Raw genomic sequence first — 27535 nt, 5'->3', positions numbered from 1 at the left:
CGTGCAGCTCAAAGAGACAAGTCCCAGGTATGCTCTCAGAACCTTCAATCAGCCCTCCTTTCATTCATGTATAGACAACTGAGGACTATCAGACATCTGAAGAAAGCTTCTAACAAGCAAGTTAGAGATCAAAACAAGAGGAAAAAAGCAACTTGTAGAGAAAAATAAAACTTTAAAAAATCCTACTGTTCTTGGAGAAAAGATATTGCATTCATGAAACATGAAAATGTTGCTATAACAAAGGAACACTCAGGGAATAAAAGAGCACTTGGATTTTTTTTTAAAAAAGCGAAAGAGTGAGAGGGAGGGAGGAACAGGAGGAGGAAAGAGAGGAGGGAGAAAGAGAGAAAGGAGAGAGAAAAAATGGAGAGAGAGACCAAAGGAAAAAGCTCAAAAGAGGGGTTTTAAAGTTGAAGAAATGACCCAGTGAGTACAGCAAAAGACAGAAATGGAAACAAGGAGAGGAAACACTAAAAATTAAGAGTACCAGTGAAGATGACCCACCATCTAAATAACAGAAGTTCCACAAAGAAAGAACAGAGAAAACAGATGGCAGAAAATCATTAACAAAATAACAAAACTTCTCAGAACTGAAGTACATATGTTTTCAGATTATAAGGGCCCAATGAGTACTCAGAGACCATCAGAACACCAGAAACAAAGAGAAGATTCTACAAGATTCCTGAAAGGGGAAAGGGTCACCTATAAAGGATTAGCAATCAGAATAGCTTTGGAAGTCTCATCAGCAATGCTGTAAACCAAAAGACAATGGAGCAGTATTTTCAAAATTCTGAAAGAAAAAGAATTCCAACCTAGAATTCTATACTTGGCTAAACTTTCAAACAAGTATAAGAGTAGAAAAAAGACCATTTTAGACATTGATGTTTTCAAAATATTTATTTCCTATGCCACTTTTCTCAACAAGATATTGGAGAATAGGCTCCACCAAAATGACAGCATAAACCAAGAAAGAGGAAAAAGAGGTGTTTAGGAAACAAGAGATCCAATGTAGAAGAGAGACAAAGGGAATCCCTAGGAAGAAGGTGAAGGAAGATTTCAAGAGAGCCTCTGCCTTAGATACAGAAGGTGACTAATAAAGATTGGATTGGTGTGCTTCAACAGATACATATGTTGAGGTCTGTCACCTGAAAGATCTTTGCTGCCATGGTACCATTTTTTAACCTAAGGAGGTATTAAGAGTTTGGCCCAAGTCTTTACAGTACTTGATTTGTCTGAGGGTGTACTGACGAAGTTTCTGTCCTATTGCCTAGATCACATGAGGGCAGTCTTTTCACCTCACAGAAGTGTTCTGCTTTGACCTACCCCTGAGAGTTGAAGGAAGGAAAGCTGAATGGTAAGTTTAGATGCAAATCAGCCTACTCCATATGGTGGATATCCAATACTTCATCACATTACAACCTTGCCAGAAGCCCTGAATGTGGGGAGCTTTAAGTTTCACACAATTCACTCTTGACCTTGCCCACTAACCTCCCCAAAGGAGGTCTTAAAACCTTTCAAGTACACAAAAGTATACTATAACCCAGAAAGACTATTCAGCTTTTCTTCTAGGAGCCTTCTTTTAATTGTAGTGATATTGAAGCTTTCTTATACAACTGGGTTTGTGCTTGCTACTCAGTTTTTCCAAACTCAACCAGATACTTTTTTGGGATACATTCATAGGTGATAAAACAATAATGAAGAAAGCAAAAGAATGATTAACACAAAAGTCAGGAAGGACACACAGGAGGCTTTTATGGTACTAGTAATGTTCTATTTCTTAAATGAAGGGTTGGGTACCTGAGAGTTTACTTTATTACTTAATAAAATAATGTTTTCTATGATCTTCAAAAACTGTATGATACATTTCACAATAAAATTTTAAATATTTATTGTACAGTCACTCTGTGCCATCCATTGTTCTAAGTAGACCAAACCAAACCAAACAAAAAAACAACAGTTTTCCTGCCCTCATCTAATTCTGTAAATTATATCTGCACTAAGTGTTACAGAGAAGGACAGAGTGCTACGGCACGTTACAACATGAGGGTGAACCTAATCTGTGGAATCAGGAAAGGCTTTGTTGACAATACAGCATCTGAACTGAAACACCATGAAAAAGAGTTAGTCAAATGAAGGTGGAAAGAAAGAGAATTTCAGGAGGAAGGAAGAGAAACTTCTTGGAAGGCAAGGTCCATGTCTCCTATATTTCTTAGTTCATATAGTATTACATACATGGTCAGCACCTGTGGAGAAACTGGAACCTGTGTACACTGTTAATGGCAATGTAATATGATGTAGCCACTATGGAAAACAGCATGGATGTTCTTCAAAAAATTAAAAATAAAACTACCATAGAATCCAGCAATCCCACTTCTGGGTATTTATCCAAAAGAATTGAAAACAGGATCTTGAAGACATATCTGCACCCCCATGTTCGCTGCAGCATTATTCACAACAGCCAACAGGTGGAAACAACCTAAATGTCCATCATTGTATGAACGGATAAAGAAGACAAGGTATATGATGGAATATTTTCAGCCTTAAAAAAGAAGGAAATCCTGGGGCCGGCCTGGTGGTGCGAGTGGGTGCGCGCACTCTGCTGCGGCAGCCCAGGGTTCGCCCGTTCAGATCCCGGGTGTGCACTGACGCACCACTTGTCAAGCCATGCTGTGGTGGCGTCTCATGTTGAGTGGAGGAAGATGGGCATGGATGTGAGCCCAGGGCCAGTCTTCCTCAGCAAAAAGAGGAGGACTGGCACATGTTAGCTCAGGGCCGATCTTCCTCACAAAAAAAAAAAAAAAGAAGAAGGAAATCCTGTCATTTGCTACATCCATGAGGATTTATGCTAAGTGAAATAGGTCGGATAGATACTACATGAGTCTACTTACACGAGGTATCTAAAACAGTCAAACCCATGGAAGCAGAAAGTAGAATGGTGGTTGCCAGGGGCCAGGAGGAGGGGGAAATGAGGAGTTGCTATTCATTGGTCATGCTTTCAGTCATACAGGGCGAAAAAGTCCTAGAGATCTGCTGTACAATAATGTGCATACAATTAACAACACTGTACTGTACACTTAAAAATCCATTAAGAGGGCAGATTTCAAGTTATGTGTTTTCTACCACACACAAAAGAGTGCTTTACTTTGGAGTGTTAATATCTCATAATAATTTACTTAGAGAAGAGCCCTGGGGTTTTTGTCCTAAGGTAAATAGTAATCTTCCTGACATTCTGCACTTGGGCCTGGGGTGCCCAACTATCACAGCTGACCCGACTACAGACCTTTAATTTATCCCTGTTTTCAGGCCAACTTCTCACTTCCCTTCATCTGCTGTACATGCCTGAAATCCCTGGGGAAGGTGTTCCAAAGGGTAGTTCAGCTCCCACCTATGTTTTCTGTCCTTCAAAAATTGATTGAAATATTTTTCTGTTATTCCTTTTTGCGCTTCTATATTGCTATTGCCAAGGAGTCTTGGAAACAAGAAGACCCAAATATATGTACACACTCAGTTTATTGTCTTGAATCTGAAATCCTCTCTGCTTTTTAATATTACTAGATGATAACCTCCATTCATGAGGTTAGGAATCACAAAAATCTTTTTTATTGCTTTAATTTAGGAGTGAGCACTACATCTTACACATAATAGGCACTCAGCAAGTACTTATTGAATAAATGAACCTTCATCTCACTTCTTAATTTAGTGCCTTATTTGCTTGTTGAAATGACTCTATTTTCACTTTGCCTTTCAGTTATCTGCCAACTCAAACACTAGATCTACTTTTACAGACTTATGATAGAGGTGTACAAATACTCACATTAAGTCTGATAATTTATATTTTATTCCTAGCACTATCTTGCTACATTTCCATTTCCTTTGGTTAAACAGCTATCATTGGTATCTCTTATTTATTTTGTGAACAAGTGAGCATTCATTCAACTATAATTTATTAAGCCTCTAAAATATCGGGAACTAAGCGATATGAACATAAATAAGAACACTGCTCCTGCTTTCAGAGTTCCCAATCTAGTTTGGACAGAAACATTCACACAAACATCTGCAGTACAATGCGATAGTCTCCTAACCCTCTACTTCAGCAGGCCAAAGCAAACGGCAATGTAATTATCAGTATCTCTTACGCCAGGTAAAAAGTAATGGCAGTGACAGAAGGAAACTGTTGAATCTAGGGAAAGCAAAATGGAGGCTTCTGACATGAAATGGACTCAAGTTTCATAATCTATGCAAAGTTTATTGAAAGATCTAACTTTATGGTGAGTTTTCCATTCATGGTTGTTGAGATTCTTCAGTTACTGATAACAGTAATGGATTAGTGAGATAATGTGAATTGTCTCTAGCTATATATTTCTTTAAACTTTCCTCATTTTTTAAAGCATTCTTGTTTAATGATTTCTGATGTTTGACTGTATTAGAATTCCATTTCTGAGGAAAAAAATTATAAGATGAAGAGCCAAAAGAGGTACATAGGAAGTGCTATGACAACATGGCAGAAGAGACTTCTAACTGCCTATGGGAGGTATCTATGGCTTAACCAAGCAGATAATGAGGGAGGTAAGTGAGAACTCATCAAATCTGAGAAACTGGAAGTGGTTCCATAGACACCACAGGGAGAATGGCGGGAAACAAAGTTAGACATGCAGGATAGGGTCAGATCATGAATAATCCTAACAATTTAGCAAAACTATCACATTTCAGTGGCTTTCAAAGGAAGGCCCTGAAAAGTTGGTGGCTGGGCACAGTTTAAGGAGAAAACCAATAGGGGAGAAAGAGATAGTTCTTCTAGCAGCACATCAAAATATTTGGAGCTTTATTACAAGTGGCCCAGGCAAAGCAACTGGGCCAAGTCTTCTTTACCTTAATAACTAGCCCTTCATTTTAGCCTTCCTTTTGTCTTGATATTAATTTTTTTTAACCACTATCACCAGTATAAAAGCATTGGGTGGTGGTAGGTAGGAAGAAGAATAGAATACATATACACACAAAGAATATTATTCAGAACAGATGGCCTTAGAAAAACTCTGGTCAAATATAAATAACTGGAAATTTCTTCTTTGTTCTACCAGTGATGATTTTTTATTAGTCCAAATGCTTATCTAGTTGTGAAGCATTTATCAAAGCGGAGAATATATTTTTTTAGTAATAAGACCTTCCCCACACATTATTGTTTGAATTTTTGTGCAATTTCCCTTTCTTTCTCCTCATAAATAGCACTCTTGCAGAAGAACTAAATAGACATTTTCCCAAAGAGAACATCTAAACGGCCAACAGGCACATGAAAAGATGTTCAGCATCACTAATCATCAGGGAAACGCAAATCAAAACCACAACGAGATATCACCTCATACCTGTTAGAATGGCTATCGTCAAGAAGACAAGAGACAGGAATTGCTGGTGAGGATGTGGTAAAAATGGAATCCTTATACACTGTGGGTGGGAATGTAAATTTGTCCAACCACTATGGAAAACGATATGGAGGTTCCTCAAAAAATTAAAAATAGATATGCCATAGGATCTGCTATTCCACTTCTGGGTATGTACCCAAAGGAAATGAAAATAGGATTTCAAAGAGATATATACAGTCCCATGTTTATTGTAGCATTATTCACAACAGCCAAGATATGGAAACAACCTAAGTGTCCATCGACGGATGAATGGATAAAAAAGATCTGGTATACACATAAAATGGAAATTATTCAGCCATGAGAAAGAAGAAAATCCTTCCATTTACGACATCACGGATTGACCTTGAGCACATTATGCTAAGTGAGGTAAGTGAGACAGAGAAAGACAAACACTGTATGATATCACTTTTATATACAATCTAAAAAAGTCAAACTTGCAAAAAACAGAGAGTAAAATGGTGGTTACCAGGGAATGGGGGTGAGGGGGATAAGACTGATGTTCAAGGGTACAAACTTGCAACAAGTAAAAATGAGCCATAGAGATCTAATGCACAGTATAATAAATACAGACAATACTGTACCATAACTATGTAATGTGATAAATATTGCTACAAGAGCAATCATATTATGATATATAAATGCATTAAAGTAACACACTGTACACCTTAAATTTACACAACGTTACATGCCAAATTTATTCTCTAAAAAAAAGAAAAGAAAAGAAAAGAAATTGTAGTCTTATTACTACTGCTGCTAGCTACCACCTATGTGCCAGGCACTGCATTTATGTATACTGTTTTTTTTTCTTTTTTTATTGATGTTTTAATGGTTTCTAACATTGTGAAATTTTGGGTTGTACATTTTTGTTTGTCCATCACCACATATATGACTCCCTTCACCCCTTGTGCCCACCCCCCACCCCCACTGCCCTGGTAACCAAAGTCCAGTTTTCTCTGTCCATGTGTTGGTTTATATTCCACATATGAGTGAGATCATACAGTGTTTGTCTTTCTCTTTCTGGCTTATTTCACTTAACATAATACGCTCCAGGCCCATCCATGTTGTTGCAAATGGGACGATTTTGTCTTTTTTTATGGCTGAGTAGTATTCCATTGTATATATATATGTATACTGTTTTTAATCCTTTAGGCAATCTTATAGGGCAGGGACTAATATATCCATTTTATAGATACTAAGGCTCTGATAACTTATATAATTTTCCCAGGAAGTAAATGCCACTGCTGTTTGCTCCAAAGCCTGTGCATGGTCTTCTATGTTACACTGATAAACTAGTGCAAACATATGTGTGCAGTTCACTCACCCATATCACAGTACCCCCACACTAGTAGAGAACAGCTGTCTCATTGGGGAATAAAAGACCCCAAGGAAGCATAAAAAGATTAAATCATATGAATCAGCTATCCTGCATACAAGTAAGGATAATTCTTGAAAACTAAGAAGGGAAAGGCATATAAAGGGCTGCCAGTCAGCTCCGCCTTCATGGACTGTCTTTCCTCAAATCAAGCTAGTCTGAGATCCTCGAGTCCACCTTATTTCAGCTTTTAACATCTGGGGCAATTTAGGATAGAAACAGAAGGCAGGACAAAGAGAACCAATATTGACTAGGCACTATACCAGGTCTCTTTACCCAATTTTCTCATTTAATTTTCACAAACACACTGTAAGACAGGGATTATTTCCATTTCACTGATTAGGAAAGGCTACAGAAAGTGAATAATTCGCTTAAGACCATACAGCTAGTGACTGGCAGAACAAGACTTGAAACGAATTATGTCCAAATTCAAACATTTTCTCCAGACTAAGCTTGTTTCATAAGCACAGAAATGCAAGCCCGGGTACCTAGATTTCCTTGATAAGTTACAGATTCAGGGTCTTTGTGAAGTCTCCTCCTCCCTTCAGGTCTCCCTTGTTGCCGTAGGTCATCCTAGTTCACGCTTCTTATCCCAGATGTGGTTTTATTGATTTAAAAAAATTTTTTAAATTTACTTATCTACGAGATATTATCCTATGTACTTAACTACTGTGCTGCATAATAGAAATTATGTAAATCATAGGAAAACATCAAATTAACTTTATTATAAGTTTCAGCTCTTTATGACCATAAATGGTTCACAAATAGCACAGTAAGTAAATCAAAACTTGACTGCTTCCCATTCTTTCTTATATTACTAGAAGCCCAATAATACTTCACATGTATACAGCCCTTCAGAGTTTTAACTTTCGCTAATTTAACGCATGACAACATTGTAGAGCAGGTCACACATTTCACAGATAAGAAACTGAGGCTCACAGAGGTTGACTTTTCCAAGGTAACTTAAAAGGAAGCTGGTATCCTGATTCCAAGTCACTACTTTAACTACAACAGAGCTGCATCTTTGAATCTATAGCTTCTAAAATATCTTAAGATCCTCCTTCTCTATGTTGGAGAGTCATTTCAATTTTATAAACCCTTTCCCTCTTGTGTTACCATAAAAATGAAAATGCTGTTTACTCGTTTTCAACATCCGGAATCAATCCATAGACAAAGCAGGTAAGATGTAACTACAGTTACAAAATAGACTATGAATGTTAGCAACCTTGATAATATAAAACAAAGGATATATCTAACAGGTTAGGAGGTGGAGGGAAAGAGAAAATTTGAAAAAAGAGGGAAAACTGGTTATATCCTTATTTTACAAAATGAGGGGTCTGTCATATTTGCTGAAATAGGAAATGGAGCTTTAAATATATTATTTGAAGCTACAATAATGGTCAAAGATTTGGGAATGATGGTATCTCTTTTAAAAAGCAGGGGAAGAGGGAGGGAGGAAGTAGTGTAAGTAAGATAAATTGTCATTTATTATAACAGGAAGTGAAAATGTCTCCATAGAGGAAACCATTAGGCCTAAAGAGATAATTAAAAGTGGATGCATCTAGAGAATGAGCTATGGTTCTCACTAAAAATCTTTCTGGAGTAATAGACCTTTTAACTATTTGCCTGTATTATTTGTATAAAAATTATTTTATTCAGAAAAAATGGATGGATGAATGTTAAAAAGCTAATAAAATAATGTATGTTTCTTTTTAAAAAATACTATCACTATTAGAAATGGAGAGCTGTCATTTGAACTTTTAATCGAATTTGTACACAGTCCTCTAACATTTCAAACTGGGGCCAGCTTCCTAGCACCAGCAGTGACTTCTCTGTTGTACAAGTCTCTGAATACTCTCTTATTAATCAATTTTCAACAGCCCTATAAATACTCATTGTCTTTCATGACCCATGTTATTGCAGATGACAGCTATTTCCTGACTCAAACCTCTCACTGTCAGCACAATCTCACGCTGGAAAAAATTGAAACATGTTTCAAGAAGCTGCATAATACCATCTAATTCCCACCACATCTAACCTGCCCTACTGCAACTCACAGACAAAATCATTATTTTCTCTCTTCTTCCTAAAAGTTTTCCAGAAATATACACAACGTGTAGGAATTACCGTAAAATCCAGTGCTGGAAAGAAACGGTCTTGAGAAGAAAATATAAATCAGTTAGAAGAAAAACAGGGTATATAATAAAAAGTTTGGAGAAAATCCAAGCCCTTAGAAGAAAAGTGATTTTTAAGGAACAGAAGTAAAAACAGAATTAACACAGGGGATAAAGGAAAACTATCCTATATAAATATATTTAGGTTATCAAGGATGAATTTAGAAATCAATGACATGTATTTATTAAAACAAAGTCAGCCAAATACACCGGAGTAATTTCTGGAGGCAGAAAATTTTTGGAAAGATACCTTTTCTTTTCTTTCTTTCTTTTTTTTTGTGAGGAAGATCGGCCCTGACCTAACATCTGCCAACCCTCCTCTTTTTTTTTGCTGAGGAAAATTGGCCCTTGGCTAACATCCATGCCCACCTTCCTCCACTTCATATGGGACACCGACACACCACTGCTTGACAAGTGGTGCGTGGGTGCACGCCCGGGATCCGAACCGGCGAACCCCAGGCCGCCGCAGCAGAGTGCGCGCACTTAACCGCTTGCGCCACTGGGCCAGCCCCAGAATACCTTTTCTTTTTTTCAGATTGCTGATGAGGAAACTCCGTGGACATGAGAATATCACTTTGCATCGACCATACTTGTGAACATCTGATGAGTCACCACACCCCATCAACCACCGTCCTCTACAATTTCCATATGAACACAACAAACATTTAACGTGACAGGCTCTTCTGGGGTACACTGGCAGGAAATCCAACTGGGATACCAGATTTATGTGACCACAGAGGTGTTCGGAGGATGACACAAGACTCAAAAGCTGTGGAGCACCATACACATAAAAGGGAGGCATGCTGGAAGCGGTACTGGGCAGGGAAAGCAGCACGCCTCACAATGTGTTCAGGGTCCCTTTATCTGTAAAACTCTACAGATATTTTTATGTACCATAAATAAGAAAAACAAGATATTCTCAATTAGAAAAAACTAAGACACATCAATACAACATTTGGTATAAAAAAAGATCTTGGGAAATCATAGCAGGTATTACATTTTATACATGAGAGACAAAAGTTTGCTGTTTTGAAACAGTAAGAAAAAGGTATGAAAGAAATTTTATATATTTTTCTTCTTCTGTCCAAAATCTAGTTCTTGTGTTTGCCATTTTAGCCGCTATAACTTATTTAAAAAGTATGCAACATCTTAAAAATGTTCTGGCATAATGCTATAAAAATACACACATAAATAATGTTTTCACATATAAGCTAAAATTATATATTATGGAAGTCTAGTTTCCCAAACCCAGGCTTCTCTTTTGAAGGCTGGTGTTTGCCATAAGCTACTTTTAAAAGATACTTCCTTTCCACACACTAGTAAAACTATCAGATCACTGACATTTTAGTCAGTAATACACAGTTCCAAGTATCAGAAACTAGAAACTAAATTGGTAGCAACAATGACTTAATATGGACTTATAACTAAAAAACCAAAATCACAGTGCCCAGGATAAGGCATTTAAAAAAAGGTACTCTATTTGGGTATTTCTGAAATACTACATGTCATAATGTCGAAATAACATTACTTCACAAATGATATTAATTACATGTAATATTTCTGCCATACCCTAGAAAGATCTCATAACCTAAGGAACTAGAAAAAGAACTAAGCCCAAAGTTAGCACAAGGAATGGAATAACAAAGATTAGAATCCAAATAAATGACATAGAGATTAGAAAGACAATAAAAAAGATAAACAAAACTAAGAGTTGGTTTTTTGAAAAGATAAAATCAACAAACCTTTAGCGAGACAAAAAAAGAGAGATGACTCAAAATTATAAATGAAAGAGGAAACATTACAACTAATACCACAGAAATACAAAGGATAAGAGATTATGATGAACAATTATAGACCAACAAATAACCGAGAAGAAATAAATTCCTCGAGACATACACCCTACCAAGACTGAATCATGAAGAAACAGAAAATGTAAATAGAGCAATAATGAGTAGAGAGATTGAATCAGTAATAAAAAATCTCCCAACAAATAAAAACCCAAAGCCACATGGCTTCACTGGTGAATTCTACCAAATATTTAAAGAAGAATTAATACCAATCCTTCTCAAACTCTTCCAAAAAACTGATTAGGAAGGAACACTTCCAAACTCATTTTACAAGGCCAGCATACCCTGATATGGAAGCCAAAGATACAAGAAAAGAAAATTACAAGCCAATATCCTCGATGAACAGATGCAAAAATCCTTAACAAAATACTAGCAAACCAAATTCAAGAGCACATTAAAAGAACCATACACTATGATCAAGTGGGATTTATCCCTAGGATACACAGACAGTTCCACATACGCAAATCAATAAACGTTGATACACCACATTAACAGAATGAAGGATAAAAATCATATGATCATTTCAATAAATGCAGAAAAAGCATTTGACAAAACCCAAATATTTTCATGATAAAAACTCTCAAGAAGTTAGGCATAGAAGGATTGTACTTCAACATAATAAAGGCCATATATGACAAGCCCACAGCTAACATCATACTCAATGGTGAAAAGTTAAAAAAGCTTTCCTCTAATGTCAGGAACAAGACAAGGGTGCCCACTCACACCACTTCTATTCAACATAGTACTCGAAGTCCTAGCCACAGCAATTTGGCAATAAAAAGAAATTAAGGCATCCAAATGGGAAAGGAAGAATAAAATTATCTCTGTGTGCAGAGGACATGATCTTATATGTAGAAAACCCTAAAGACTCCACCAAAAAGCAGTTAGTAGAACTAATCAACAAATTCAGTAAAGTTGCAGGACACAAAATCAACATACAAAAATCAGTTGCATTTCTATATACTAACAAAGAACTATTCAAAAGAGAAATCAAGAAAGCTGTCCCATTTACAATAGCATCAAAAACAATAAAATACTTAAGAATAAATTTAACCAAAGAGCTAAAAGATCTGTAGACTGACAACTGTAAGACATTGATGAAAGAAACTGAAGAGGCCACAAATACATAGAAAGATATCCCGTGTTCTTGGATTGGAAGAATTAATATTGTTAAAATGTCCATACTACCCCAAGTAATCTACAAATTCAACACAATCTCTATCATAATTCCAACAGCATTTTTCATAGAATAGAAAAAAACTATCCAAAAAAAGAGGAAGATTAGCAACAGATGTTAGCTCAGGGCTAATCTTCCTCAGCCAAAAAAAAAAAAGGGGGGGGGGGACCCAGAAAAAAAAAATGTCTTTCTAGTTTTTTTAACTACCAACTTTAGGAGACACAACAGAGGAAGACATTTACTAGATTAAGGAAGTTCAAAAGGGAATACCAAGTCCATCTTGTAACATTAGTTGTTTCAACCACCATGTTTCCTAGAAAGTAGACTTAAAAAAGACCTACAACAAATTTATATTGACAACAAATAAATATAACATGCATGCCAGGCCAAGAAGGAAAATTTTTTTCTTTTTAAAAGAAAGAATGTTCATATTTTTGGTCATAAGTAACAGACCTCCCTGAGCATTTGATAGTCTTCAGGAAGATGGAGTGAACTCGCCATTATGCCCAATTCATTAAAACTTAACATTAACCAGCATTTTAGTACCCATAGTATGCTAAAAAGATAATCCTAAACACTTCAAATTCCCAGAATATTTTTTGTAAATTTCAAAAAAAAAAAAAAAAAAAGAAAAAAAATGGACTGAATTATGCTCAGCATAGCTTTACTGTTAGGGGTATTTTATTATTTTATGATGCTTTGAAAACTAGTAATTCCTATCAGACATATATGATAACTCTCTAGACTGTTTCATTAACCATTTCATCTCCTAACTGCATAAAATAAAACAGAGTATACTGTATCAGGAAAGCTAAAAAAATGCCCATTGATTATGTCAGGGCCACCAGTTTTGGTACAAACACTTTAATGCTGGTGTCTCTTTGTAGAATAAAAGTAAATAAGTAAATAACAGAGCTGCTAAAACATATCTATCTATACCTTCTTATGTTGCCTTCTGGCTCTTTGTTTTCTAATTAGAACAGTTAACCCAGAAAAAAAATGTGGTTAAAGAAATACTCCCAAAAGGCACACTATAAACTTTATCAAAAAACACCTTTGTAATCATAAGTCAAGTTATGTGTCCACATTCACTGTGTATTTTTTAAAATTACATCTTACATGATATAATTGATACCATCTCTACTTTTGTTTGTTTTCATGGAAATTGCACATATATTCTTTCCTTTGCCCATCATAAGAAACCTAAGGGGAGACAAGCAACCTATAATCAAGCAGGTTTTACTGAGGCCTCAAATATACTTCTAATAAGAGATATTATAATGATGATCTTTGGTATCCTATTTGTAATTAAAAAAATAAAAATCATTACGAAAAGTTATTATTGGCCATTACAACGCTGCTTCAGATTTTTAAGTTGAAAATATTCCTCGGCTTACCCGCTGCATGTAACAAACGAGCTTCTACTCTGTGGGGAACTCTTGGTGGAATCTTCATAGAAGCACGAATCTGGTAAAAACTAAAGCAAAACAGACAACAAAGTCATTCCACAACATATTTTTATAATATGCAAGACCCCAATTTCTATATAAATCTGTATGTATTAAAATAATAAAGTTGGTCTGGTTGTATCAGTCTCTCATAATATTTACTACTGGTGGGAACTGACATATCAGATCCACAGACCAAATATTAGCATGGTGTAAAGCCCAAAGGGAAACCAGCAGGTATAGATGAATGAGAGAAACAGAAGAAATATATACAGTATTTCTTACTTTAAATGAGAGAATGTCATATCAACCAGAGGACTCATTAAGGCACCTGAGAGTTGCACTGCTTAATCTGATTTATCTATTTTTTTCTTTTAAAAAATAATAAAGATAGATTATTCTTAAGCATAATTTTGAGAAAATATAGGATTAATTATAAATGGTTTTTAAAAATTGGTTTCATACTATAAATGACAAAATAAAGACACGTATTTGGTTTAAAGAATTCAGCATTTTTTCAAGGTCAGAGCTATTTGTTTAAGTACTTTTACTTGCTTATTCTACAGGATTTTAAAATGGTATATATAGTTAAAAATCTACCAGTCATTAATAATAACAGTTTAAACAGAAAAAAAAATTACGAGGTAAAATCATTATCTTTGTGTTTTAACATCATTACACTGCAAGTCTGTGTATGTAACAGAGGACACATATCTACACACACACACACACACAATTACTAAAAGCTAAATCAAGATTTTAAATCAGGGATGAGTTTACATGTGCACTGGGAAGGTGAATAATGTTTATTTTTCTTTAATAATTTCCTAGATAGTAGCTTAAATTATCAAATTTGTAAATAATATAAAGATTAAAAGACATAAATATGTTTATTACTATTATTTCTAGGAAGGTGTGGCCTTGAAGAAAACGAAAACGTATGGTCAGGTCACAAAGCCAGAATTAAACAAGAGTAAATAAAAGGGTAGTCAATTAAATTTAGAACCGTTAGAGTCACAATTTGGCCTTAAAGGGACATGGCAAAACTCCACAGAGAAAGATGATCAGTTGAGATGAAGAGGAGGACAACTTCAAACCATGAGATGACTGGGAACAAAAATCAAAGTGGATTCAGCAGGAGTCTTGGACCTAAAGGAGAGTTTTCTAGGAACTTTTCAGCTTCCCGTACTGAGAACTTTAACTAAAGATTAAGTGAAATCAAAGAAAACATAAGTGGTAAGCTCCTTGACATGTGTCTTGGCGATCATTTTTTTAATCTAACACCTAAAGCAAAAGCAAAAATAAACAAGTGGGGCTACACTGAACTAAGAAGCTTCTGCACAGCAAACAAATCCCTCAACAAAATGAAAAGGCAACCTACCGAATGGAAGAAAACATTTGCAAATCATATATCTGATAAGGGGTTAATATCCAAAATATATAGAGAACTCATACAACTCAATAGCAAAAAAAAAAAATCCAACTAAAAAATGGGCAGAAGATCTGAATAGACATTTTTCCACAGAAGACATACGGATGGCCAACGGCTACATGAAAAGATGCAAAACATCACTAATTACCAGGGAAATGCAAATCAAAACCACAATGAGGTATCACTTCACACCTGTTAGAATGGCAATTATCAAAAAGATTAGAAATAACAAGTGTTGGTGAGGATGTGGAGAAAAGGGAACCCTTGTGCACTGTTAGTAGGAATGTAAATTGGTGAAACCACTATGGAAAACACTATGTAGGTTCCTCAAAAAATTAAAAATAGAACTACCATATGATCCAGCAATTCCACTTCTCGGTATTTATCAGAAGAAAATGAAAACACTAATTTGAAAAGATATATGCACCTCATGTTCAATGCAGCATCATTTACAACAGCCACGATATGGAAACAACCTAAGTGTCCAGCAATGGATGAGTGGATAAAGAAACTGTGGTATAAATATAAATGAAATATTATTTAGCCATAAAAAAGAATGAAATTTTACCATTTACAACACAGATGGACTTTGAGGACATTATGCTAAATGAAATAAGTCAGACAGAGTAAGACAAATACCATATAATCTCACTTATATGTGGAATCTAAAAAAAAAAAAAAGAAAAAACTAAGCTCATAGATATAGAGAACAGATTGGTAGTCACCAGAGGCAGGGGGTATGAGTGGGAGAAATGGGCGATCTGTTTTTGCGTTTTAGTTTAAATAAATTGAATAAAAACAAACAAAAACAAGCAAACATTCTCCCTTTGTAATGAATCAGAAAGAATGAAGACTGTTCTTAGATTACTTGAATACAGAGTCAAATTGTTAAAGTCAATTGTTATGTCTTTATTGGATTTATCACAAATATTCACTCACAGTTACTAAACTATGCAGATATAATACAGAACAAAGAATTAACAATGCTTAAAAAGCATAAACCACAATTGATAAAATCAGACTGTAAAGGTAGCATAAAACTCTCAAAAGATTAGGAATGGAACCACAACCTGATGTTAAAAAAAAAAAAACAGAAAAAAAAAAGACCTACAGATATAAAGACAGTGAACAAGGGACAGTCTGACAATGAATTCTCATGGTATGAGAAATGTATCTGCTTTCTTAAGTCATGCACAACTACAAACAACCCCCAAGTCTCAAAAGTTTATTTCATGCTCATGAAACTGGTCTGTGGCCCTTCGGCTGCCATCTTTTCCATGACGGGTCTGTTCCAGAGCCTCAACTTACAGAGCACGGCCATCTCAAAAGTACATTCTCATGGCAGAGGGAGCAAAGCTATGGTGGACACACGCACTAGCTCTAGAAGCTTCCCCTTGAAAGTTGCAGACATCAGTTTCCCTCATATTTCATTAGAGAAAGCAAGTCACTTAGCCAAGCCTAACTTCAACATAGTGGGAAGTATAATTCTCTCACAGGGAGGAACCTCAAGTAGTACTGATAATAATATAATAATATTTACTAAGGATCTCCTGTACACCACGCACAAGGCTAGGTACTAGGGAAAAAAATGATTAAGTGAAATATTGCTATTTTTAAATATATAGGTAAACAATATAAAAGCTTAAGAATAAACAGTTGAGGGATGCTTCATTTTAAACTTCTTAAGCACAGGAACCATGTCTTATTTATAAGTGTATGTCCATAATCCTGACAGAATGATTTGCACACATAAATTCAGAGATATTTACACAAAACTCTGCATGTAATGTATACTATTAGAATGCCTCACAGTAATTTTAAATTCCCTGAATTTCAATATGCGTGTGTGTGTGTGTGTGTGTGTGTGTATACACATATACATACACATACCATTTATTCATTACGTATTGAGGACCTACCCATGCGTCAGCCACTAGGCTAAGTACTAGGGATACAGCAAAAACCAACCAACCACGGACACCAAATACATAACGTTATTTTAAGTGATGTTCATTTTTCATTTAACATTTATGAAAGCAGTCTATTATGACGGTAAATACATTTAAAAAATTAAATCTAGTGGTACTTCGAAGGTGTAAATATTTAAAAATGAACAAAACTTTAAAATGTGCATGTTAACTGTATTTTTAAAATAAAATATCAAATAAGAGATAAAATTTAGAAAACAAAGGACAAAACATTTCCTTTTTAAGGGCTGCAGTGGGCTAGGTTATTCAGAAACAACTTCTTTCTAAAAAAACTCAATAAAACTGCCAAATAAAGTATAAACACATACCCTTATAAAATAACCGAGGAGCTAAGAGAGCAGGAATTATGAAACACAAGCACAGTGAGGCAGAGGAAGCAGTGGAGCTGCTGACCTGAGGGCGTCTGCTGACCCGCTCTGGCCAACCTAGTGTCCTGTTTCACGTTCCTCTTCCCCGTGAGGTTTGCACTGCATTTAAGTCACGTCACATGCTTGGATTTTCATGTAGATATTTCTCACAACACCACACTGTCCTTCAATGCAAAGATTTTCTTCTACTTAATTGATAACATTAAGTAATACTAAACTATTTTTTTTCTGTTTTCTCTATAGCAATTTTTTTTTACAGCTCCTAATTTGATTTCCTCTATTTATTTATACTTCAAAAAAGGAGTGTTTAAGGCTAGTACTGGGTAATTGCTGGGATATCAAGTCACTATCAACTCCATCATTTACTGCTACAATCCATCATTATGATCCTTCAAACGATGCAAAGACACCCTTCCTCACAAAGGCCAAAAAATGGCAAAAATAAAAACAAAATGAGTTTCCAGTTTTGAGAACAAAAGAAGGAAGAGTCCACATTGGCAACTGTGATGTTCACAACTGCTTTTTTCATACCTCCGAAACCAATATTAAACAGCTCTACAGAGGCACAACCTACTAGCCCCCTGAACCCAACACGCTTGTGTTCCATCTGTAAAATGCTGATTCAGTCTAAATACAGACCTACACCACTGCACTGGTAAAAAGAATGAGGTAGGGAACAACAAGGAGAGCAACCTTTATGTTCTAATAATTCATGCAAATTGTTGTGAGAAAACTAACTTTGCTGACTACAGAGAGTGGTTGATTCGTCTAAAGCTGAGAAACTGATGAACTCAGACTGTATTCCTAGTTCTTATATCTTACTGAAGAAACAGACAATTTTAGTTTTGAAGGCCTTAAAGAGAACTTGAGGTAGTTTCTTGTGAGCTCTAATCACCACTACTTAGTCAGAAGTCGTCAAAACGTGAACTTTATACAACATATACATGACATTATAGACAACGGATCATTTTTTCCAAGGTTGTAATCAATGTCAATGATCCAAAAATTCAGCATGAAATTTTCTCTTTTGGCTGACAATTCTTTTTAATCAAACTATAAACTTCCCAAGAGTTTAACAACCTGAGAATCATAAACAGAAGGGATTTAAGATCATTTTGTTCAGAGCTTTTAAAAACTGTATTCTATGGAATCTGGTTTCTGGGGTTCTATAGACTTCTTCAAGAGGATTTAAGCTCCACAGTTTTGGGATGTTACTAAAATTGAAGAAAACAATTTCTAAATCCATATCCTTGCTCGTCTCTATTTCCCAATCATAATATATTCTTCACCTTGAGAAAGACACCTTACGACATGGAAACAGTGCTGGTATGTGACGAGGAGAAGCGGCAGTAGCTACAGGTAACGTAATTAAACTGTTTCACGGTAACTCAGACATGAAGTAAAAAATAAAGTATAACTACTACATTCTTTCAACTTCCAGCCCAACAACTTTCCCCTCATTACTTGTTTTATTACCAGCACTATGCTGCCTTACTGACTGCCCCAAACATACCTGGAAACAAATCAAACTGTGATAACATTTCACTTGCTTTACTAAAGAATATGAAGTATATGTATAGCACTTTGTCAAAGTTCCTGTATTTTCTAAGTATTTGAAATACCTGGTCCATTTGCTTCCGTCTGAAATGAATTAAACAACTCCATTCTAGAAGCCATTGACTACTCTTGTAAAGCTGTGCTCCTCAAACGGTGGTACACAGACTGTACGTCTAGGAGACGTCTTGTTATCAAGCTGCAGCGAAATCAAGTAACTCGACTGTATCTCAAAGCCCACTGCTGCAGCCAGCTTTTTTTTTCATAGTGAGATTTTCTCAGTGAAGAAAGCAGAGCATTAACTGACATTCTGGCAAAAGTGCCTCATCTCTCCTTGGAGCAGTAACAACAAACTGAATAGCACTATTCTAAAGAGTTCTAGAAAAAGATGTTCTAACAATTTTGCAATGGTTTCCAAAGAGAAGAAATGTTCCCTCCAGTTTAATACTTAACTGAAATCCATATAGCTTCAATTTAATCCCATTCTTTTATCCTTTATGCAGTTGAGAACAGGTGTTCAAATAGCATTTTTTCCCTATGCACTTAAAAGGCAATATTTCCTCCCCTTTTGGAGCCCTCTTGACAAACGTATTTTGAATAGAGTCATTTGGGAAGTCTATCATCTTGTAATCAAATACTTCTAGTGTTATAAAAATCGCAAGATAATTTATATTGCTCATTTATAAGACATACATTCACATACCATTTAATAACATCAAATTTATGATCAATGCTTTAGAATCTCGATTTTGTTTTCAGAGTTCACAAATCCATTATATTTAAAAAAAGATAGGAGAATAGACTAAAATGAAAACAAAGCTAGTTTTTCTTTAGATTGTTAGTATCTGAGATTTTTGTTTACCATTCAGGAAAAACAATGTAATGATAGTAAAACAAACTTACTCAGATGTAACCTGTTCTCTCTCTTCCGTACCTGCCTAACACCTAGGCACTGCCTCATCCCTTCTTCCTCATGTAACAACAATGGTGGCAAAATTAAACACGAAAAATATTTAGAAGAGCAGGAAAAGGACCGTCACTACACATGCATAAGAACTATTTCCTCACCTTCCATTTCCACTTAATCCTTATTGGGCTATAATTCCAATGTCATTCAGTAAGATATTTATTGGTGTTACTTTTTAAATATCAAAGTAAAATATTGCACAGGAATATTTAATTACTTGAATTTTTAAGCTTCTCATCTCAGTCACCTAAGCAGTTGTTTCATATATCAGAAAACAAATTGGAAAATATATTGTTTATTTCTTAATATTTAAATATAAACTTAGGTAAATTTACTTACCTATGTTTACCTATCAAAGCTGACAGCTATTTAACCTAACAGCGGAACACAAGCTCTAAGTTAACTGGCTAAAATGTCAAAGGTAGTAAGGACTCAATAACTGGCATAAGGAAAGATTTAGAAGATAAATCAGAATAGAAAAAAAGAGCGAATTATCTCCTTGAAAATAATCTTACAAACAAACAAGTCAAGGCACATATCTAAAAATAATGAGTCTCTAATCATTAGATTTTTGAAAGATCAGTAACATAACAATATTCTTCCAAAGTCCTCAATGGATGGGGAAACCAGACTGTAGAGTAACTGAAAATTAATGAAGCGCCAATTATGTATGCTGTTTATGACAGCTGAAAATAAAACAGAACAATAATCCACTTAATCCTGATCTCAGTTCCAAACCTCCAATTACACAGAAACTATCTCCACTTGAATATCTCACCACAAACCCAACACGTCAAAATGAACTACTCTTGAGTCCCACACAGTCATCCCCTCCAACCTCCTCACTTACTTCAGTATTACTAATATTGTCCAAGTCACTGTGATTTAAAACTTCAGTATTGAGGCCGGCCCCATGGTCTAGCAGTTAAGTGTGGGCGCTCCGCTACGGGTGGCGTGGGTTCGCATCCCGGGCGCGCACCGATGTACCTCCTGTCCTGCCATGCTGAGGTGGCGTGCCACATACAGCAACTAGAAGGATGTGCCACTATGACATACAACTATCTACTGGGGCTTTGGGGAGAAAAAGGGAAAAAAAAAGGAGGAGGATTGGCAATAGATGTTAGCTCAGGGCTGGTGTTCTTCAGCAAAAAGAGGAGGATTGGCACAGAGGTTAGCTCAGGGCTGACCATCCTCAAAAACAAAAAATAAATAAAATAAAAACTTACTTCCTCTGTGCATTTACACACAGCCACACATATATACATATATAGATGAAAAAATAAATAAATAAATAAAACTTCAGCATTATCTTTTAAATTTCTTAGTATTAAAAATTCCAAATTTGCAAAAAGTAGAGCAATGAATTCATATACCCACTGCCCATTTTCAACAATTAAAAAGATTTTGCCATATTTGACTCATCTGTATTTTTCTTTCTGCTGAGCTATTTTAAAGTAATCCTAGACATCATGTAAATTCACACCTCTACATACATATTTTTTAATGCTTTTTCTGTCTCAGCATCATCCTCCACATGGAATCAGTCATTAAATCCTACTATTTACTCCCCCAAATGCTTCATAGAAATTAATAACAAAAAACGTTAAAGTGTTTGGTAGATTGATTTTTTAAATGTCCCCATTTTTTTTTGCCCATCCCTGTATCCACACCTCTTGCAATCCACTGAGAAGTGGAGTGTAGTTCCCCACCTCTTAAATCTGGGCTGGCCTCATGATTTGTTGGGCAATACAATATGGCAAAGATGACAGTGCACTAGTTCCAAGCCTAGATCTTAAAAGGTCTTCTTGCATAGTTTTTTTCTCTCTCTTTGGACCATGCCTCCTCCATGAGAATAAGCTGGAGGATGAGAGATCATAAAACAGAGCTGAGTCCACCCAGGCGAGGCCATTCTGCATCAGCTAGCACTCAGCCAACCTGCCAGCTGACCGTGAATTCATGAGTGAGCCCAGCAAAGATTAGCCAAGCCAGCCTACGTCAGCAGAACCATTCAGCTGATCCACAGACTTGTGAGCAAAAATAAATGTTTATTGTTGTGATGCCAGTAAGGCTTTGTATTTGTTGTTAGCTGCATTATTGTAGCAATAAATAACTAATACAGAAATTAGTACCTTAGAAGTGCTGTGCACCATAACAAAAACTTATTGTGGTGTTGACTTTGGGACCAAAGTAACAGTGACAGAGGCAAGAAAAATAATGAGGAAATTATAGGAGACAAAAACTGGTAACCCATGTTATGTAGTGATGAAACTTTTGGTAAATATGCTGTCAGCAATAACTTAGAAGTTAGACAATGTACCTAAGAAACTTCTGGACTTAAGCAAGCTAATTTCCAGGCAGAATGCTGAAAATGTCAATTGGTTGCTCCTAGCTAAGTATAACAAGGTTTTGTAAGAAAGACATGAGCTAAAGAAAGAACTGGTCATCTTACAAGCAGAATTCAGAGGGAATATTGAGGGACAGGCCTTGCTGGGATGGAAAATAAAACTGTTTTGAAACCTAAAGGTTTTCAAAATAAAATGCCGCCATGGACAAAGATCAAATCAAGGGTGTGGCTATAAATCCCTTTTTTAAGATCTCTAAAGGAATTAAGGCAGTGTCTAAGTAGACATTCTCAGTTTGTCAAAGGGCTTTTAGAAAGTTTAAGGGCAAGATCTCACAGAATTCTGATCCTCAAATTGTAGTGATTACATCTAGAGAGAAGTCATGTTTCAAAAAACAATTGTGGGTGTAGGTTTCAGCGCATGGAATGAACTTTATCAGACATATAGAAACTCCATCAAGTTTTTAAGTAAGTTTTACTGGCCAAAGAGCCGCCAACCTAGAGTTCTGGCCTGGCCTTGTAACGTGCTTAGCCAACAGAATGCAGTGGAAGTAACAAGTGTGCCAATTCAAGGGGGCTTGCATCCTCTGCTCTCTTCCTTGGACTCCTACTTCTACCATGAGAACAAACCTAGACTGTCCTGCTGAGGGATAAGAGACCATGGAGCAGAGTAGAGCAGAGCTGTTATTATTTTTTCAACAAGATGGCAAAGCCAACCCAAGCCAAAGAAAAAAACCAATAGAAAATCTCTCATTCTCCTCCTGTCAGTCACAGCCCTTTACTACCACTCTTACTACACACCTTCAGGTTTCTATCTTGAGTCACTACAAGCACCTCTAAATTGTTCCCTATGCTTCTACTACGTCTACACAACCATCAATCTATCACAATCTTCACCATGTTAGTAAGCGCTCACTGTAATAATAGGGATAATTTCATCCTTACGTGGAAACCATCAATGTCCACCCAAATCCCCAGTGTCAACTCTTCTTCAGACAGTAAAAGCTCTTCACAAACAACCTCTCCTTCCCTTACTATCTTTTCTTCTGCAGCTCTCCCAGAGAATATCCCATCTCCTAAATATTCTTTAAATACCACATTCATTCCTATTTCCAAGACTTGGTTTTTGCTGCGCTCTCTCCTATAAAAGGGCCGTTTCATTTACCCTTTGCCCAGCTCAGTCTTATCCAGGCTTTGATCCTAGCCCTCCCTAATGCCTTTGCTAACATGCTAACCCAGAAACATGTCTTTCTGTTCTGATTCCTAGGGCAGTGCCTATATTTACTTTAAGGTTTATCATTTTGTATTCCTAGCTGTTCTGTGTATATATTTTATTTCTCCCATACACTACAAGCTTTTAAAGAGCAGAAATGAGATCGTATACATTTTCATTCAAGTCCTCTCAATGCTCTGTACAAATTCATAAACACATCCAGCATTATCATTAAACCCATGTGAATAATTCTCAAATATCTATTTAAAAATAAAATTTCTCTGAGAAAATAACTACTTGAATATAGCTCATTGTTTTTCTTACATATACTGGAACAAAAGTATGTAATTAAATTTAAATGAAAACAGTACATTTTATCTTATGCAAAATATATAATTTTCACATTAAAATACATACCCTCTCTGAAATAAATCCACATTGTAGAACTTGTTTAGCTCCACGGAGAATTCTACCATTGCTTGAACTTCAGTCATTTTTAATTTATACTCAGAAGACAAACCTGGTAACAGCACCTTGGTTAAAGAAGGGGAAAAAATCGTGAGAAGCACAACAACAAAAATTCAAACTTACAAAACACTAATGTGTAAACACACTGCAGAGGATGATACACAGGCAGAAAATAACGAAGCAAATGAGTTCAGTGTACCTAACTTAGCCTCACCCAACTAACCAGCATGAGACTCTATACTTAGCAAATATACTGACTAATAATACACTTACCAAACAGCACTACTCTATCATTTAAGATGTGTCCTGTTAGAATGCTTTTTCTAAGATTTGTTTCCCTTCGTGATATCTATGTGATAATAAATAATACAGCAAATTGCTCAAAGAAACTCTTGACTTTATCATAGATAAAACAGTAACTTTTTAAGAAAAAATTAAGCTACCTAATTATTCTCTTCTGGTTCTATACTGTACATAAAAGCAACTCCAGAGTCAAAAAGAGAATTAACATTCTTTAATCCCCATTTGATTACATGAAGGTTTTTCTGTGTTAGGTGAAGTTCTTAAATGACTATTCCTTTTTAAATTAAAAAAAAAAATTTTTTTTCCTCTCATTACAAAAGCATCAAGTATTCATTTTCAAAGGGGTAAAAAAATACAGACAAGTAAAAAAGAAAACATTCACAATTGTATTCACTGAAATATATACTTTGGTATATATTCTTCCTACGTGTGCATTTGTACAATTTCTATAAAAGTGGGATCAAACCACATGTACATTTTATAACCTGTTTATTTCACTTAATTTTTAATGAACATCTATGTCAATAAATGTAGTTTGAAAACATTATTTTCAATTATTAACTAGTATACTATGAATGTTATAATTTAAACTATCTCCTATTGTGTATTTCAGTGGTTTCCATCTTTTCACCATTTCAAAAAAGCCCTGTAACAATTATCTTTATCAATAACCTATGCTTTAAAAAGCAATTCAGAGGAAGGAAGTGTTGAAAGAAAATTCTCCCGAGTCCCCTGTCTCTGCATCTCTTGCAAGCCTTTGTTCCAGACTATTTTTCAAGGATGCATGTTTAGCAAACTGTCTTAGAAGTCAGAGATAGTGTCTTATACAGGAACAAAGGACAGATTTGTTTACTGTCCCATGGAATCGAGACAAAGCCTCCCCCTGAGGCATAAGTCAGGAGGCTTACTGTCCATTATAAAAGACTGGGGTTCTCTTAGCTCAGGGTTCCTCCCCTGTAACACAACCTACTCATATGCAGGTGTTGCCTACTATTCTAGCTGCTGCTATTGCTCTGAGTATAAACCACCCTTTCCTTTGATCCAGGAGTCTCACATCTTCTGCCCACATCCATGGCAATGTGGCAGGCTAACTTGTTAGCTTGCAGGTGGGATAAAATCTCAGACTCTTCACCGTTCTTGAAATAGTTCTTCAGGGAAATTTGGCAAATATTCTGATCTATTATGAATTAAATGCAAAAAAATGACAGTCTTACCTCTGCTGATCAAAACTTCATTTTAACATTATTAAATAACCAATCTTGTACTTTCAGTTACTGATTCTTGTTAAAATATATTGTTCCCCCTATGAGAAAGAAAAAATAACATCTCAAACAAAATAGTAGACATAAAAAAGTCTATTTTAAGGAAACTTATGCTTCATTAGTTACTTAATAATCTCAATTTATCTAAACGATCTATATCTTCCATAAAGCTTAGGAATAAGTTTTAGAGATTTGTTTTCGTTAACAGTTTCAACGACATTAATATTATATCTTTGTTAAGGATTCACTTGTGTATACTTCAAAGTACAATAATAAATAAAAGTATTCTTTTTTAAATTTTTTTTTAATTGAGGTCACATATACACATAATATTATATACATTTCAGGCGTACATCATATTTCGACTTCTGTACTCACCACTGTGTTCACCACCAAAAGTCTAGTTGCCACCTGTCACTGTCCAGATGTCCCCCTTTACCTCTGTCACTCTCCCCCACTCCCCTCCCCCCAGTAACCACAAATCTGTTCTCTGTGTCTGAGTTTGTTTCTTGTTGTTTTATCTTCCACATATGAATGAAAACATACAGTATTTGACTTTCTCCGTCTGACTTATTTTGCTTAGCATAATGTCCTCAAGGTCCATCCATGTTGTCACAAATGGCAAGATTTCATCTTTTTTTATGGTTGATTAATATTCCATTGTATATATACACCGCATCTTCTTTATCCATTCATCCATTGATGGGTACTTAAGCTGTTTCCAAGTCTTGGCTATTGTGAATAATGCTGCAATGAACATAAGGCTGCATATATCTTTTCAAATTAGTGTTTTCATATACTTTGGATAAATACACAGAAGTGGAACAGCTAGATCATACGACAGTTCTCTTTTTAATTTTCTGAGGAACCTCCACACCGTTTTCCATTGTGGCTACACCAATTTATATTCCCACCAGCAGTGTTCAAGGGTTCCCTTTTCTCCACAGCCTCTCCAACACTGCTATTTCTTATCTTTTTAATAATAGCCATTCTGACAGGTGTGAGGTGATATCTCACTGCGGTTTGGATTTGCATTTATTTCCCTAATAATTAGTAATGTTGAGCATCTTTTCATGTGCTGGTCGGCCATCTGTATATCTTCTTTGGAAAAATGTCTGTTCAGATCCTCTGCACCTTTTTCACTCAGGTTGTTTTTTTTGTTGAGTTGTATGAGTTATTTAGATATTTTGGATATTAATCTCTTATCAGATATACCGTTTGCAAATACTTTCTCCCAATCAGCAGGCTTTTTGTTTTGTTGATGGTTTCCTTCACTGTGCAAAAACCTTTTTAGTTTGATATGGTCCCATGTGTTTACCTTTTCCTTTGTTTCCCTTAGCTGAGGAGACATATCCAAAAATATTGCTAAGACTGACGTCAAAGAGTGCACTCTGTTTTCTTCTGGGGGTTTTAGGGTTTCAGGTCTTACATTCACATTTTTTAATCCATTTTGAGTCAACTTTTGTGTATGATATAAAATAGGGGCCGAGTTTCATTCTTTTGCATGTGGCTGTCCAATTCTCCAACACCATTTATTGAAGACTTTCCTTTCTCCATTGTATGTTCTTGGCTTCTTTGTTGAAAACTGGCTGTCCATAAATGTGTGGGTTTATTTCTGGGCTCTCAATTCTGTTCCATTGATCTGTGTGTCGTTTTTGTGCCAGTACCATGCTGTTTGGATTACTATAGCTTTCTAGTATATTTTCAAGTCAGGGATTGAGATGCCTCCAGCTTTGTTCTTTTTTCTCAGGATTCCTTTGGCTATTCTTCTGTTGCTCCATATAAATTTTAGGATTCTTTGCTCTATTTCAATGAAAGATGTTGTTAAGATTTTGATAGGGATTGCATTGAATCTGTAGATTGCTTTACGTAATATGGACATTTTTAACTATGTTAATTCTTCCAATTCACGAGCACAAAATATTTTCCTAATTCTTTGCGTCTTTGATTTCTTTTAACAACGTCTTAGTTTTCAATGTACAGGTCTTTCACCTCCTTGGTTAAATTTATTCCTAGGTATTTTATTTTTTTTGTTACCATTGTAAATGGGATTACATTCTTGATTTCTCTTTCTGCTAGTTTGTTGTTAGTGTATAGAAACACAACTGATTTCTGTATGTTGATATTATACCGTACAACTTTACTGTATTCATGTATTATTTCTAACAGTTTTCTAGTGGATTCTATAGGGTTTTCTATATATA

The 27535-nt window shown here is 35.6% G+C and overlaps 1 protein-coding gene across 12 annotated transcripts in view; it reads right to left on the bottom strand.

Moving 5' to 3' along the window:
• The window catches only part of FAM135A (family with sequence similarity 135 member A), a 124401-nt gene that overhangs the window by 81013 nt on the left and 15853 nt on the right, over positions 1-27535 (bottom strand). For all 12 annotated transcript variants that reach the window (XM_087438782.1, XM_087438778.1, XM_087438781.1 and 9 more), the window contains 3 exons: positions 25284-25372; positions 23716-23831; positions 13385-13464 (listed from right to left, as the gene is read on the bottom strand). In XM_087438782.1, the coding sequence (XP_087294908.1) occupies positions 13385-13464; positions 23716-23792 (157 nt within the window). In that variant the 5' untranslated portion in view covers positions 23793-23831; positions 25284-25372. The remainder of the gene's footprint in view (positions 1-13384; positions 13465-23715; positions 23832-25283; positions 25373-27535) is intronic.

Source organism: Ceratotherium simum, chromosome 13, assembly GCF_057802395.1.
Source record: "Ceratotherium simum simum isolate JZ-2026a chromosome 13, ASM5780239v1, whole genome shotgun sequence".
Classification (NCBI taxonomy): Eukaryota; Metazoa; Chordata; class Mammalia; order Perissodactyla; family Rhinocerotidae; genus Ceratotherium; species Ceratotherium simum.
This window is presented reverse-complemented; position numbering and strand designations above follow the sequence as displayed.